This window comes from Thermobia domestica, chromosome 11 (genome assembly GCF_964235325.1).
Source record: "Thermobia domestica chromosome 11, izTheDome1.hap1.1, whole genome shotgun sequence".
Taxonomy (NCBI): Eukaryota; Metazoa; Arthropoda; class Insecta; order Zygentoma; family Lepismatidae; genus Thermobia; species Thermobia domestica.
Window position 1 is genome coordinate 177,947,336 of NC_137464.1, and position 18,199 is coordinate 177,965,534.

Genomic DNA, 18,199 nt, shown 5'->3' on the forward strand with positions numbered 1-18,199 from the left:
TATAGTTCCTCACTAGTTTCCAGCTAGTTTTCAGATCATGGGTTGAATTCTACTAAGACATTTTCTGATGCCAAAAAAAGAAAAGAAAGATGTGGGCTTGTTTCAAAACGCCCCTGTATCAACACTTGAGATACTGGTAGACTCCCACTAGCTAAAGAAATTCCCTCCACCACTAAGTATAACTGGAGAATAGTTTTGATCGCATACGACACACATATGAAAAAATGTTAAAATTTTTACTAAACGTCAACATTTTCTTAAAATATCAAATATTTATATGTAAAACACACTATTTCGATTCGACATACCATGAATACATCAAGATCCTTGCTCCCATTGTCCTTTGAGGCAAGGTTTAAAATATAAAATTTCATATATTACCTTTCTCTGCTGGTTCTCTGTTTACTGAATAGTGATATGACATTGAAAATATATATTGAAGGATTTATTAATTTGGAGCAAGGATAATTGTTAAGAAGGCATCAATTTTGTAATATGCTCTTGACAAAAACAGTTTTGTAATTCCAGGAGCTACGTTAGTATGAAATAAGCATTTTAAGCCTCTGAATCTCGATTTGATTGGCAGTTATAAAGAACAAACGTATATTTAGCGAATCTTGTTATACAGATGAAATATTTGGTGTAAACACATAGAATCATGAATTATAAGTTTGTTTTTTTGAATTAAAACAATAATGAACATTTTCCTTCTCCTAAAACTAGAAAATTGTAGAATTATCGAGACCTCGCATTAATGTTTTTCAATGGTAAAATATAAACTTTCTGGCAAATAATCATCCTTCATAACTTCAGTAATTATTGATAACTCAAAATTTCTCTCCTTTCATCGCTACTCTTTATTTCGTGTTTGCAACATCTCAACCATTTCTGGAACTAGTCACTTTCTCACTCTAGATGCCTCAAAATTCAATCAACTTTAATATCTGAAACAATTAGTCTAATTACGACTTCAAAGGGTAGAGCTCCTTCGTGGCTAAGCGGTTAGCGTACGCGCCTTTGTTGTGGGACAGCCGGGTTCGATTCCCGGCGGGAGCTCATGTGGTTCGGATTTCACGTCAATCAGTAGGTCCATGTCTCATATAGCCTCGCTGCTGAACGGGGCGTTAAACTCAAAATCAACTCAACTCAATTCAAGGGTAGAAATTATAAACAGGAGGCTGAAAGATTTATCACTGGCAGAATCGGCTGCTATACTGTACTATAAAAGTATGCCCAATTAAACAGAAATTTAAACCTTTGTTTTTAAAAGATAAATAAAAACAAAAAATGTATTATCTTTTCAAGTGAGTTTATTAAAATTTCTAATTGTAAACTTGGTTAACAAATTTCTTACAAACATGACGGGTTTCATTTTAAATTACGAATTTTATTTAAAAAAAAAAACAAATAAGAAAACAAAACATTTATGATTGTAAAGTAATTATTTTTTCTTCTAAACATTAGTTTAGGTAACAATAAAACACAACAACAATACTCAAGAAAGTCAAATGAAGCAAATTATTCAAATGAAACGTTACACAATTTCTTTCTTTAAATTTTCGTTACTTTATCTAATTATCTAGACAAATCATTGGCAATTGAATTAATATTAAAAATATTCTGCAATTATTACATGCAAGAAAGTGAACAAAACTTTATCTAAGGAAGAACGTAATACTCGTATTTACAGCTCCGTAGAAAAATATCCTATTAACTTCATCAGCTATCATCAGGGCTATAAGAGGAAGGCAAGTGAGGTCGAAAGAAGGTGTTTACAATTAAACTTACTAATAATTAAATTTGAAAGTTTCTTCGTACAATGTTAATTTCCATTTTTTCCTTCTTACATATTTTTTTTTTTCAATTATTCCTGTTGCCCTTCAAGATGGCAATCGTTGTAAGCTCCTAAGATAACTTTCTTCTGCGTAGCTGTACCAAGGTATTTCATAACTACTTGTGTCTATTTGGTAAGTGAAAATGTCTATAATTTTATTAAAGAAACATTACTAGTTTTGGAAAGAGTGTTTCAAACTCAGTCCGACTTCGTGTTTACAATATTTTTTAAAAATTCCTTCTATGCAAATAATAATAATAATTAGGGCAACCATAAAGCATAAAAAGTAGTAAAACCATAGTGAAATTTTTTACCTATGGTTGGTACCATATCTGTGATTTTGACCACTTTATATATCCAAATTTGCTAATTTTATAAGCATAATAAAGTATAATTTACAGAAATAGTATAATGCTTAATGATTTTTATTCTTTGCATCTGTAGAACAAAGAAAAATATGTTAATAGATTTTGTACCAAAGAAAAACTATCAACAAAGTCTGTTATCAATGCCGCAAACAATGGAGAGTTCGAATTCCTCCTCTCTCCGCACCTTGATGCAATTTTGTATCATCGTACCTTGATGCACCGTATTGATGCAATTTTAGTGGAGAAAATTAATAGTTTTATATCAGAGTTCCTACTGATCTGGAGCAATCTATTTCTCTGACTTCTCCCTGATCTTCCCTGACGTTTGGCAGGAAATTCCCTGACTTTCATGAAAGGTATCGGATGACGTTGACATATAAATAAGGAATAAATAACGGTGAATATTTATATATGAGAACATTTATTCCATATAGACGAATAATCAATTGCTTATACGTACATTCCACTTATCACCCATAAAAATCTGAGCAACGTTCCATATTGTGATCATTAATGGTTGGCTAAGCTGAAATTGGTGTATAATTAATGTTAGAAAAAATATATTTTCTAAAATTTTCCTGATTTTCAGTGTTTTCCCACGAGTTTAACTGGCCCGCATCATTTTCTCTGAGCTTTCCCTGACCAGTAGGAACTCTGTATACAGGGTGTTTCAGAACAACACCGACAACGTTTGGGACGTTATTCCTGACACCAAAATAAGACGACAACTATATACCAACCTGGGTTCACACATGCTTCCTTTCCGAAAACATGAAGTTTAAAGGTCCATAGCTCCAACACTACTGCACCTACCGTAGTCGAATCAAGACTTTACTTAGGAACTAATATGTGCTCTATCCAAAAATACATGTTTCAGAATCCTAAGGTTCTAACGCAACAATTTTTGTACAGGCAGTTTGGTTACGGGCATATAATCTGAAGTACTCACTAACTACCTCTATAAAAATTGTTGCGGAAGTACTGCAAGATTCTGAAGCATGCATTTTTGGATAGAGCACATACTAGTTCCTTAGTAAAGTCTTGACCCGACTACGGTAGGCCCCATAATTTTGGAGCTATGGACCTTTAAAGTTCATTTTTTCATGTTTTCGACAGCCTATAACTCCGAAAGGAAGCATTTGTGCACCCAAGTTGGTATATACTTTTTGTCTTATCTTCGTGTCAGGAATCACCTCCCAAACGTTGTCGGTGTTGTTTTGAAACACCCTGTATACATTTTTAATGCTTGTGTAACAAAACGAGTAAAATAAAACAAATAATAATAGAAATGGGTAAAAATGAAATATAATTTAAAGAACAACATATTAAGGCATAATTTAGGAAAAAGCATAATAAAGCATAATGTAAGGAAAAATAAACATAATAGTACAGCTGTATAATGCATAAAGCTGTTTACCCTAATGATAATAATAATAATCCAACCAATGCAATCAATTAGCCATAAACTAACTACAGGCTTTGTGTTTTACTACTACAGAGAAATCATTGTCATTATCATCACTTAACTCATCTGCGGAATAGACCACTTCACATGGTAGCTGTCCGACATCAAGTTCTCTTTCAATATCTGATTCTTCTTCGATTTTTATCTCCATTTGCAATACATTTCCAACAAATTCATCGGCCACTTGCTCATTGCAAGTTTCAGTGACTTCACAATTTTCCACAGATATCAGCTCATTACTTTCTGTCAACTCACTGGTACGATTCAAAGAATCACTACTACTGACATTTGCAGTGTCGTAAACTCTAGTATTTTTTATGTTTGATTTAGTTTCAGAACTCACCAATGTTTCTGTACTACTTACCTTATCAGAAACTATGCTCGACTCCTGTCCAGTAGTAGCCTGATTGTTCTTTTGCGTTACTAATATATTTGTTGAGTTTCCTACAGGAATTGTAACGCGACAAAAATCACAACTACGAGTACATTTTGTATGTTTACGAAGGTGAAATATCATCATAGACTGGTGATGCGTTTCAAACGTACAAAGACGACATTTTATCTTCTTTTTACATGAGCTATGAAATTTCGTGTTATTATCTTTAGTTTCCGAATTCAGGGTCTTATTGTCTTTATTATCGTCTGAGATAGGTGCCATTTCCTTCGGCGCAATACTCTTATCCTGAAACGTATTAAGTACAAAATTATTTCTTGACAAGGGACAAAATTTCTAGCTTAGAAATGGAAAACTTAAAATATGTTTGTTTATTGGAACTTCAACTAATAATGTTTTTGTCAGCACTAAGGTAAACTTACAATTTAACATGAAATCTGAACCAAATAGCCCATACAGGTGAAAGAGCTTAAACCAGAGACAACGTAATTACTCGTCTATTGAAGAATAGCGAGAAAATGAAAATTAAAACAATGTTTAAGATAATTCGATACTAATTATGTTAATTTTAAATATGGTTAAGTGTTCAAGCAAATTTAAATAAGCTTTTAAATTCAAGCTTTATACATAGTCTCATTTTTGTTATCCAAAAAGAAGTAATGAATAAACAGTCAAGTGTTCTTATCTACACTATCATTGATTCAGGAACATAAATGATATAAGCCTTCCTCTTCTTCTTCGCAGTTAACCACAACAGAACATGTAATGTGCAGTACACATGTTAGCTGTACCAAAATCACGCCCTATTGCTAAATGGAGCCAATAGGAAATAAAAGAACAATGAAATAGTGGAATAGTAAAGTAAAGGCTTGATGAGTTAAAAAAGGAAATTACGAACTGTACATTTCGCAGAATACGACTGAATCTTAACCCTACGTCCTAGAGGTAAGCAAAGGTATATTTCTCAACTTCAAAAATTGTGAGAATTTATCTTCATGTTTGGCTTCGCGGAATATTAATTATGCCTTAAATAAATAGCAATTTTATTTATAATCATATTTTCAAACATTCATAACTCACTAGCATCAATTACCCGCTTCGCTGGTTTAAATTAAAAAAAAAAAATAGTAATATGTTTCATTATTCAGTCACTTTTTACTATTACTAAAGCGCTCCTTGATATTGGTCATTTTCGATGATTTTTATATATCCCCTCTCCTCCCCATGTTGCGAGCTACGGCATCAGAAGTGTCATTGTTCATCTCAGCTACCCCGAAAAGTATGAATTCGATACTATATTGGTCAATATCCCCCCTTCCACAATTTTTGCGGGGCTGAATTTGGATTTAAATGGCATCAGAAGGGTCACTGTTCATCTCGGCGACCTCAAAAACTATAGACTCGACACTAATATCGGTCATTTTCGATCATTTGTAAATGTATTTCCCCTCCTTTCAGTTCCATCGTCAAAGTAATATGACAAAAATCATCTCATGTTCGAACTTCATCTCTTCTCGACCTAGGTTGAAAATTTGATCGAGATCGGTAAGGTGGTTCAAGAGTGAAGTCACATAGATAATCACTTTAATTTTTATTTTTTACATATATCTCCGCCTCCCTCTCCCCTCCTCTACGTTGCATCGTCAAAATTAAATGATAAAAATTATCCGAAGCCCAAACGTCATCGATGTTGAAAATTTGATCAAGATTGGTTGAGTGGTTCAAGAGTTATTAAATTTTATTTATTTATATATACTGTATATATGACCCTCCCCCTCCCCTAAGTCTACCGTCAAAGTGATATGATAAAAACCACCCCAGGTCCGAACTTCATCCATACGAAAATTTGATTAAGATCGGTCCTGTTGTTAAAGCGTGATGAAGTCACAAAGACAGTCACTTTTATTTTTATTCTTTTCACATATATATATCTCCCCCTCCCCCTTCCCTATGTTGCACCGTAAAAGTGAAATGAAGAAAACATCCCAGGCCCGAATCTTATCTACGTTGAAAGTTTGGTCAAGATCGGTCTGGTGGTTCAAGAGTTATTAAGTTTTTTTTTTTTTTTTTTTAATAGACTTCTTCCCTCCCTTCCCTCTTCCTAAGTTCTACCGTTCAAGTGATATGATAAAAACCACCTCAGGTCCGAACCTCATCTACGATGAAAAATCTTCTAAGATTGGTCGGATGGTTTAAGCGTGATGAAGTCACAAAGACAGTTACTTTTTTGTCAATGTCCGTCGACCCTACTGTTCCGCGCTTTTACAGGTCCCTTCATAACTAGCTGTTTCTGCGTAGCCAGTTTCTCCAGCTGTAGTGTGACGTCACTGCGGTGAAGCAGGGACAGATATCGTAGGCTAAGCCAATGTTCCGCCATAGCGATTTGCAAAGGAAAACAAATTTTTAATTGCGACAAAAATAGACTACAAACACATACAATACGTACTTACTTTAGGATTGTGCAGCACTTGAAGAATAGCTTTGCATCCACTATCTTAAAAGCATCCTTCTTCCGAAGTTCCCGTGTTTTTCTATTCAAAAACCGAATTCTGAAGAATGTTCTAGCCTTGTCGAATAGTTTCAACATAGAAGTGTCTTTCTTAGGACATCAAATGGTCGGCCAATCACATTCTTTTGTTTTCGACTTTTGTTTTCAAAAATTTTCAAAATACATCTTATTTTTTGTTGCTTCCATCCACCGGGAAGAAGGTAAAATGAGACCACAACATAGCCTCACATTGCCACCATTCAACTTGGAAAGAATTGCAATTATGTTTAATCTTAAGACTTCAACTTTCGATATGATTTCGAAGTTTAAGTTTTTACTCATAGTCTTATCGAAATCTTGACGGTTTCCACACATCTATCAAGCCTCGAATCATTGCCACCTGGACATTTCTGTGTCATTCCAAAATTAAGTAAACCTGTTCGTCATCGGACACGCGCCCATTAACATTCATTTCACCAAATATAAGCACTGAAAATTTCTTCACACTCTTTAAGCAGCGCCCTTGCTCCGTCAAAATTTTCAAAACTGGTGTAAGATTACCACGAGAAAATGGTTACTTTTGCATGCAATGTCGAAGTGTTGACACATTGGGCACGCGGATTAGAACATATAACCGCAGATGATTGTATAATTTATCACTGTGGCGCGTTGTGTTAATGCACGAATAATATCTTAATCAGTCCATCTTAGTTTTTTCTTGCCATTTATTAGCATATTTACTTGGCCCTGTATAAAACTTTTTCGTAATATATCCACCACCGGTTATTAACCATTCCATTGAAACGATCACAATATTATATTTTAGAATCGGTCTTTGAAATTAATTCTTTATTATATTTGCTTTCCAATTCTTTTAACTTCGTTTGTATATATAGACTATTATTTTGGCTTTGTACATACTGACAGAGTTTAGTTTTTCGTTTGGCTGCGGTGGCTCAATGGTAGAGCGTTCATTTCTGGTGCATGCGTCCTTGGTTCGATCCCTGCGCGCCGAGTGAACTTTGTGGTGGACAGACACCGTGTGCGTGGGTTTTCTCGGGGTTCTCTTGTTTCCTCCCACTTTCTTTATTCTACTATTTCATTCATTTCTCATCATCACCGTATCCTTTAGACCAGCCGGCATAACCATACGACGTAAAACTTAAAGATTTAATTTTAGTTTCTCGTTCTCTTTATGCAAAAAGGAAAGCTATTCCTTTAGTCCATGCCCCTCACTCTCCACAGAACAAACGGAACATAAAGAGTTATTTTTCGTTCCGGTCATAACAGTTATTTCATCTGACTGTACCCAAATGCCTGATTTGTTTTTACTCTAAACATCTAGCTTTCGTACCTTATTTCTTTCATTATTTACAGGAGCACGGTTCCGTATGACACTGATGATAAGTTCAGTGAAGGCACAACATCGGTTTAAACTTATTCTTGAGTGGAATATTTAGAAAGTCACGTTTTAAATCACGTTTATAAGCTTCGGGAATAAAATGATCGGAACAGACGCTGGCGTTTTTAACTATAAAGGTGTCTTTCCGACAGCATTTCTCTTGCCAAACTTTCCACAGAGGATCCGAGGGAAATACCTGATAAATAACTTTGGAACCCTTAATATTTCTACTATGATTGCAAGTGCAAGTACTTATCGTACAATTCGACATGCTTATAAGCTAACACGAACACTACAGTAATTAATTTTTCTCAATACAGGAAAACAAGAATCATTCGCTTTCCTGCAAAAAGCATGGGTGAATGAGAAGGACCTTGGGCGAAAGCTGTTTCTGCTCCCGCGGTGACGTCACGATTTTACTACATCTCCGGTTTTCAAAGAAGGGTAGTTATGACGCGACCTTAAAAGAGGGAAGGAACAGTAGGGTCGACGGACCTTGCTTTTTTGTTACATATTGTCGTATACCAAATTTTCAAAACCCCAAATTATTGTAAATATTTAAACTTTTGTAAAAATCTATGTAAATAATTCACAGCTGGCTTGAGTTCGAAATATTAACTGTTTGAATGGAATGAATTAAGTCAGGGTTGTTTCCAGGATCTAGCCCTCTTTGTTGAAATAAGCCCAAAGCTTATTTTATTCCATCAGACATACAAGTGGAACTCTCAGACAAGGAAATATGAAAGGCATGCGGATTGCATTCTGCACTTTTATATAAAAGGACCACCAACGTTCTCTTGACATCACTTCAAGTCTATATTTCAGTTCTAGACTTGCCATTCGCCTTAGGAGTTACATAAGCTACAGAGGAGGCGGAGTCTTCGAGGTTTCCTACAACTACCTCAAGGATCATAATGTAAGTGCCTTTTCATATTACCTTATCTGATAGTTTCAGATTCCCTGATTCGTATCTCAAGCACAGCCTTTATTCTCATTATAAGAACGAGTAATGAAATTAAAACCTCTTTATCACTCAACTATCAGTTTCCTATTCTCTTTAATCCATGTTTGTCTCTATCTCTCACAATATTCTGTGAGAAATCAACTTAAGATTTAGATAGACGGAGAACTTATAGTCAAGGGTTCGATTCTCAATTTACGCCCCAATATTAAGTATTCTTCACAGAATGACAATATATCTCCCCCCTCCCCTTTGTTGCACTGTAAAAGTGAAATGAAGAAAACATCCCAGGCCCGAACTTCATCTATGTTGAAAGTTTCATCGAGATCGGTCGGGTGGTTCAAGAGTTATTAAGTTTTATTCATTTTCATATATTTCCCCTCCGTTCCTCCTCCTCCCCTAAGATCTACTGTCAAAATGAAATGATAAAAAAACTTCCCAGGTTTGAAAATTTGATTGAGATCGATCGTGTGGTTCAAAAGTAATTAATTCACGAACATAGTTTTATTTTTATATTTATTTATTTTTGTATATCTCCCCCTCTACCCCCTCCCCTACGTTGCTCCGTCAAAGTGAAATGATAAAAATCATTCCAGTTCTGAACCGCATCTACATTGAAAATTTTATCAAGATTGGTCGGGGGTTTCAAGAGTTTTGTTTTATTTATTTTTTCTATGTCCCCCTTTTCCTCTTCCCCTAAGTTGTATCGTCAAAGTAAATAGCTAAAAACACTCCCAGGCTAGAACCGCATCTACGTTGAAAATTTGATTGAGATCGGTCTGGCGATTCAAGAGATTAAGAGTCACAAACATAGTCACTTTCAATTTTTTTTTTTATATAGATTATGTTCAATATAATTAACCTGTAAAAAAGAACCAAAAGACGAAATACTTACTAAATCAGGTATATCGCTAGCACGATCACTTTCAGTAGGCATTGTATCTGAAAAATGATAAAGAAAGTAAACTAACGATTATTAACATATGTGACAACATATTCAAATTTTGCAATATCTTAAGAGAAGAGCATTATTTAAATTATTTCATCGAACAATAATATTAGGGTTCTACGTGTTTATGGCACGTAGAATTTATTTTTTTTAAAATCCCAAAAAATAACAGGACGGAAAGAAGAAATAAACTGATATTTTTTAAGTTTAACGTCCAATGAGTATGCCTTTTAAGGTAAAGGAAACGGATAATTTAATTTCACAATCATTCAGTTCCATTAACTATAATTATGTATATATATATATATGTGTGTGTGTGTGTGAGAGAGAGAGAGTGTGTGTGTGTGTGTGGTATAATTGGAGTTTCTAGTGTCCCTTTCAGCACCGAAACTATGTGAGACGTGGACCTACTGGTTAACGTGGAATACAAATTACATAAACCCTGTCGGAAATCGAAGTTTGGTCTGCCGCGCCAACGACGCGTACATATAGCATGAGAAAACTCCATATATATTAATATAATAAAACGTGTCATATGTGCGAAAATTAAAAGGAACAGTAAGGTCCCGAAGGAAGAAGAAACAGGTTCAGTTGCCACCAAACATAACATTAAGTATGTAAAGAGTACAAAAGTTGTCATCACTTATTGAAAAAAAAAAAAAAAAAAACTGTTTTTAACCTTATTTCATTAGAACTAAGAATGCGTCATTCCGGAATTGAGATAAAGAATTGTATATTGTGTTACAAAATGAGTATATAAATTTACAGAAATTTGTTTTCATACCTTCACATAATAATGGATTTTTTTTTCAGTAAAATTGTTCTATATAGTTGAAATCGGTTTGTCTTCACTCGAATCTATAACCACTGAGAAGGGCAAAATAAATAGCAAAGAACAGGTAACGTTTCAGGCTTGTAAAGTACATAGTTTGTTATTCAAAGCTCTGGCTGTAATTTAGCTTATGGTCTATAAAATTGTTATTTTGTGTTTTATTTATGTGTAAGTGGTGTTAGTGTTGAACAAGCAAACTGTTAGAAATCTATTTCTTATAAGTGTAGTTATACACGAATAGCGAAAAATGGCACCATATCGACAGGCTCCTTATGAATAGTTCCAGTGTGTTCATTCAATTTTTCCTAGAAATGTATTTTTTTTATGTATAGAAGAAATTGGAACAATGTGAACATGAAGCATTGAAGGAAGGACACATCGATATTTGTTTTTAGGCTTAAAAATACACGCATATAGGCGGAATTTCAATACAAATAATATTATGCACTTTAAAATGCTAATTAAAGATGAAAATTGGGAAGAAGTATTTTTGCACAATGACGTAAATGAAGCCTGGAACGTTTTTCTTGATAACTTTAGTTACTATTTCAATGTAGCTTTTCCCAAAAAGAGTGTTACTTTACGAACAAAAGCTTCCAAACAATGGTGTACTCAGGGTATTAAAATTTCCAGTCAAAAAATGAAAACACTAAACTTGTTAAGGAAGGAAGGAAATACTACTGAAGCATTCGAAAAATATTACAAGAAATATAAATATATATATAAACGTGTAATTATAGCAGCAAAACAAATGCACAACGAAACTATAGTACAGCATTCGTCTAATAAGACCAAAGCGTTGTGGTCATTAGTAAATAATGAACTAAAAATAAATGAAACAAGAGAAAATATTACTGAAATAAAACGCAATGATGAAGTAATTCATAACCCACAAATGATTTCAGACACACTCAATTCTTGTTACCGGTACACAAATTTAAGTAGAATATATGATAAACACAAAAATAGCAACCAATTTGGGAAAGTTAACATAAGAAATAATCTAAATTCAATGTATATATCTCCTGTAAATGTGACCGACGTAATAAAAATTATCAATCAAATGAAAAATAAATGGTCAGCAGGCATTGATGAAGTACCTCCTGCGCTTATCAAAAAAGTTGTAAACAGTTCTCTAGCTGAAGCTTTATGCTATTTAATAAACCTTTCTTTCCAAACAGGAGTATTTCCTGATAAATTAAAAGTTACCAAAGTCAAACCAATTTATAAAAAGGGAGATAAAATGGATATCAGTAACTATAGACCAATTTCTCTTATTACAACATTTGCGAAAATATTAGAATTAGCAATGAACAAACAGGTTACACTGTATTTACAAAGTACTGGAACAATTTCAAAAGATCAACATGGATTTATTCAAGGAAAATCAACGGAAACCGCTATTTATCATTATCTGAATTACGTAAGCGAACTACTAGATAAAAGAAATAAGTGCATAGGATTGTTTTTAGACCTTACAAAAGCGTTTGACTTAGTGCCTCATAGAGAACTTTTATATAAAATAGAGAAATGTGGAATAAGAGGAGTAATAAGAAACTGGTTTCGTTCATATTTGACAGATAGAATGCAGGTGGTAGAAATAACTAGAGTAGATGGGAGAAATTCAAAATTAACTACTTTCACATCTACAATGAATAAAATAAAATGCGGCGTACCACAAGGATCAATTCTTGGGCCATTACTGTTTTTGATATATATAAACAATCTCCCGGATAATTTAAACTTTGCAAAAGCCACATTATTCGCGGATGACACAAGTGTAGCAATAACAAGCGAAAACCAACAACGATTAAATACTAACATAGAAAACACCGTAAAACAGCTAACGAACTGGTTTGATCATAATAAGTTAATAGTAAATTCAGAAAAAAACCTTGTCAATAAGTTTTAAATTAACAAACAACAATCTAGATAAAGGAAGTATAAAAATAGGAGTAAACGAAATAAAACAAGTTAGTTCTATAAAATTTTTAGGTGTACATATATCAGCAGATTTAAAATGGGATTATCATATAGAAAAAATTGCAAATAGGTTAAGAAAAATGTGTTTTGCCGTACAAACCATCAAAAATACTATAAACCGAAATACAGCAAAAATATTATATTACTGCTCATTTGAATCTATATTAAGATATGGATTAATATTTTGGGGAAATACTGTAAAAAGTAGAGATATTTTTGTTCTTCAAAAAAGAGTTGTACGAATCCTAGCTGGTGTAGGACCCCGAGAGTTCTGTAGGAAATATTTTAAAGAACTAGCTATACTACCTTTACCATGTTTGTATATATATTGCTTAATAGAATTTGTAAGATCCAACATAAATGAGTACACAACAAACAGTGACGTGCATGGATACAACACAAGAAATAAGACTCATTTTCATCCACCAAACCATAGAACAGCAATGTACGAAAAGGGAGTAAAATATGCTGGTATTATGCTATACAATAAGTTACCAAACAAATTAAAGGTAATCAAGTCTAATGTTACATTCAAAAGAAAATTAAAAGAATACCTATTGTCACATTGCTTCTATACAACAGATGAATATAATCAATTAAATAGTCACAATGTAAATAGTAGTAGCAAAGTAACAAGATAGGTTCATTTATGTATAAGGTATGCTGTAGTATTGGTATAATGATATTCCAAATTACTGTAATGTATAAATGTATGAATTATGTTTAACAAATGTGTCTAATATATATGTACTGCATCAATTAACCATGACGAATCCCATGTACTATCGGAAAATTATTTCCAAGTTTGTACAGAATGGAGGATAAATAAAATGAAATGAAATGAAAAGTAGTAGCTTCTGAAATATATCTATTCTTCAATTATCACGGGGCGCCTTTACAGGTGACACTTGTTTTTATATATATCATGATTTATTTGGACTTGTTATGACTTAATGAAAGTATTAGTTATCAGTCCCGTATTGTTTAGTTCCCGCTGATTACTCCATATTCTCAAAATCCAAAATGAGATTGAAAGGATGAACTTCTTAAACTTTTGATGAGATCCTGCAAGAACCATAAGTGATGTTCAATAATCTTCGGAAAATTACTTCTTGAGAATATCTCAAAAGTGGAGGAACGTTGAGTATATGAATATGTAAACGAGAAGATTATTTCGAGAGTAACAGTGGCTACTGAAACTTCCAAAAGTTAATATTTTTTACAGACTCAGTCTGAAAAAGAGAAGTGAATAGTATATTTTATTTCAAACAATGATGAGCACAATCACACTAAATATATCCATGGAGCCGAACACATAAACAGTATATTAGAATTGAACAATTGAATGACACTGCATCTTTAATTTTTATTTTAAAAAAAACGAAGATAAACGAAGAGAGTGATGACACAGTTGAAGAAGTTGTTACAGATTATACTATCATATTTGTAAAAATAAATGTAGTAATAAGCAAGCAACTTCTCAGTAAAAACTGAGTATCTGCATTACAACAGTTAATTAACATATAAATGCAAAGTTCATGAAATAAGGATATAGTTGTTGATAAGGTAGACTTCTTAAAGCAGTCCACCTTGTCTATCGCGCGATGATTGCGCCGTACTATATAAATTGAATATTTTCCCTACTAGGGCCTATTATGCTTTTTCGGTTAAGTTTGGAACCTTCGCATGTGGCGTAGCCAGAAACTCATTAAGGGGAGGAGGTCTTAAAAATCCCGAGAGCCAAGGCGATATGTCGACCGGAAGAAGGAGCCTGGTGCGTAGCCAGAACATGTAGACCTATGTATCCAATTGTCTGGAATTTTTTCGAGCACTATATATTAGTGCTGTCGATTTTCTGTGACATTTGCGGTTTACGGTTTTTGAGAAAAACCGGTTTTCTGAAAACCGAAAATGCGGTTTTCAAAACCGAAACCGCAAAGGTGGTTTTCGGAACCGAAATCGCAAAGGCTCTTTTCGAAAGCGAAAGCCGCCCGAAACCGTGTTTGCGGTTTTATAAGCGAAACCATGTTTGTCCTTTTCAAAGCATAAACAAAGTTTGTTGTTCTTAATCACCTTTTAACATTTGTGAAAGCATCTATCAATCGAGACAATTGTATTGATTTATATGTGTGCTTTAACTTTTTTTATTTGCTCCAAGACTATTATGGTAATATCTGCAGCACTGTGCGAAGGGGATAGTTCGATGGTTATACAAGTCACAGCTAAATTATGGTTGCCATATTTTAAAATCTTAAAAGTGGGGGGGGGGGGGCGGGTTCTAAACCGTAAGTACTGATGTGAACTTATGTGTTACAAATACTGACCTGGGATCCTTCGCACTTTTTTAAAGTTGTTTCTTTGATGACACTTCCAATGTACTTTTCGGCTGCAGGGAAGCAAACTGGGTCCTACCTGACTTTTATATATTTTGTAAATTAGACCACGAGGAACACAAATCTGAAGGAATTTTGACATTCCAACTTCCCGAACTCGAGATACTAGAACTTAAACAGTAGTTTTATATAGTATGTATAAAAGTAACGAAAAAAGTTCTGTCGCTTTTTGACCTATCACCTTAGAGCATCGATATGTCACCTAAGACATACCTGAAGATCAAAAGTAGTACCCATCAGTAACAGCGACCTTCTGCCAACGTTCTGGATGGGCATGGATTCCTTCGCGATAGAACTTGGTTTGCCGTGAAGCGAAGAAGGTATCAAGTGCATTTTGCACGTCTACTACGGAGTTGAACTGGAGTCCTGTAAGGTGAGTGTCCAAGGAATGGAACAGGTGATAATCGGACGGTGCAATGTCCGGGGAGTATGGCGGATGCAATAGTCTTTCATATCTAAAGCGTAAGATGGTGTCCCGGGTCATTCTAGACATGTGAGGCTTAGCGTTGTTCCGTAACGGGAGAACCCCTTAGCGATAGAGAAGTGCTGGCTCCAGGGTTTTCAGTTTTTCTTGAACACGGCTCAACTGCTGACAGTAGACAGTTGCATTGATGTTCTGCTCTGACTAGCCGGTAGCAGTTCCCGATGCATGATGTCGCGAGCAGTCCACCAAGCACACAGGAGGACTTTCTGCTGCACTACTGGTTTCAGCTGTTTTGCAACCACCTCATGGGATTTTAACCAATGATGACGTCGTCGTGGAGCTTGGTACAGGACCCACTTTTCATCACATGTCAACATCCTGTCCAGAAATGGCTCCTTCCTCAGACGAGACAGTAAGGAAACACAGGTGTCTGCTCGCGTAGATCTCTGCCCCGGAGTCAAATCATGTGGGACCCATAGATCCAACTTGTAGCGCTTCCCAAGTTAATGGAGGTGCTGCCGAATGGTTTCGCCACTCACATTGAATGTTAGCCCCAGTTCCTCACATGTCTGTCCATTGTTCGCCTCAATTGCTATCTGAAAATCTTCATTTTGTACATGTGTTGATCTTCCGGCACGTGCTGCGTCTTTCGTGAGTGTTTCGTCACCGTCCTTAAACTTGCTAAACCACCAATGCACTGTCTGCGTAATCATGACACCCTCACGAAAGGCCTGAAATATCTTCCACCCCGCTGCAGTGACGTGTGACCTAAGTTTGAACTCGTACAGCATACATGACCTTATGACGCTCTGTGGAGGTTCCATATTCACCCTGTCCTTACACAATTTCACATTGTAACTGAAATGCCACAATCAGGTAGAATATTGGATATACCCACACTAACAACTGACATTCCCCTTATCTCCATTCGCTTTCAACTCACGGTGTGAGGACCAATTGAACACAGACCCCCCCAAAAAAACGACAAAATTTTCTCGGTTACCTTTATATATCTCACAAAACATAATATGTTTCATATAGAGAATATTGTGTGTGTGTGTGTGTTTTTTTAAATATAGATACATAGCGTCTATATTAAACTTTAAGTTTTAATATCTCGTGTTCCGGAAGTCGGAATGTCGAAAACTCCTTCAGATTCGTGTTCCTCGTGATCTAGTTTACAAAATATATAAAAATCAGGTGAAGTTCGGTTTACTTCTGTGGTTACTTTATGTTCGAATATCTCGAGTTCCGAAAATCGGAATGTCAAAATTCCTTCAGATTCGTGTTCGTCGTGGTCTAATTTACAAAATATATAAACATTAGGTGGGTTCCAGTTTGCTTCCCTGCAGCCTGCTTTTCAAACGAAACTGAGTTTCCAGAGTGTACATTTTGCTTCAAACTGAGTTCTGCCCTGGCTAACATACGTAAATTCGCTTCTATAAGAGTCTTTAAAGCTACACTTGAAATTGTCGTTCGGCATTCTTGTAGCTTATGAAGGCATGAATAATTCAAGTATGTTTGTCACATCTACAAACGAATATTCATTCGTATAGAACCTCCAATACATTACATTAAAAACACATGAACTACACAAAGAAAACCATTGCGCATTAGAGCAGATCTCTTATTAGCAAATGGCCCTGCACACGCGCACTGCTCAGATAACTCACAGCCTGAAACTGAGCGCGAGTCCAAATTTAACTCAATCGCGATTGAGATTGTCAGAAGTGTAGCGGTTTACGTTGAATATACCAACACTTTATCAACTAATTCGTCTTATCCCCAAAAGCGGGTGTTTTTTCGTGATTAAGATATGTTTAAGCGGGGGACGAATATAGAACCTGAAAATCGGGTGGTACCCGCTAAAATCGGGTATATGGCAACACTAAGCTAAATAGAAAATAAGGTATATCCCTATTTAAGATCGCTACACATGCAACTCATGAAATTCAATTTGAAATCTCATCCACTTAGACTGAGATCTTTTATATTATTATTACTCTTTTCCCTAGTTTTTAAAAATAGTACTGCCACTCTTTCTTTTGTTAACAAAAAAGCACCACCTTCCTTTCTTTAAAAAAAAAAAAAAAAAGAAAAGAAAAGAAAAGAAAAAGAAAGAAAATCTAGATCGCAATACACAATTTTATTGTTGATTTGTTGCCACTCCGATAAATGTGAATATTGTGGTTTTGCAAGTGTTGACTCGTTTCTTATCGCAAATCCCAGACACCTGCAATAGTTTATTCATGAAGGAAACACCGATCATGTTTTATTCTGTATCTTTTTACTTTCCAATAACCATAGCCGTACCTCTTTGTGAGAAATTGCAACTTATTTTTTTATTCTGCCAATTATTTATTTATTTATTTATTTATTTCAGAAAACAACAGGCGGATGCCTAATTACAGTTTTCCATCATGATAATATAATTTAAAATACACATATGAGAACAAAATAATACGATAGCAAAATACTTTAAAATACATATAACATGATCTACACCTTATTTATTTAGAGTAAAATTCTGTCTATAGCTAAAAATGTCTATCTCTGGGTGCTTTTCTGACATCTTATTATACAATAAACACATTTTTCTGACAGGTGATACATCCAATGCATTAGTCCTTTGCGCTGAGAGATGGAATATGCTATTATGGGGTCTGGTTGCTCTATGTGGGACGTGAAGTTTGATTTCTGATAGTA

At 34.7% G+C, this 18,199-nt stretch overlaps 1 protein-coding gene across 2 annotated transcripts in view; it reads right to left on the minus strand.

The window, feature by feature from the left end:
- Positions 1 to 1,299: 1,299 nt before the first annotated feature.
- The window catches only part of LOC145664577 (uncharacterized), a 119,608-nt gene continuing 102,708 nt past the window's right edge, over positions 1,300 to 18,199 (minus strand). For both annotated transcript variants that reach the window (XM_081731360.1, XM_081731359.1), the window contains 2 exons: positions 9,808 to 9,854; positions 1,300 to 4,349 (listed from right to left, as the gene is read on the minus strand). In XM_081731360.1, coding sequence (XP_081587486.1) covers positions 3,669 to 4,349; positions 9,808 to 9,854 — 728 coding nt within the window. In that variant the 3' untranslated portion in view covers positions 1,300 to 3,668. The remainder of the gene's footprint in view (positions 4,350 to 9,807; positions 9,855 to 18,199) is intronic.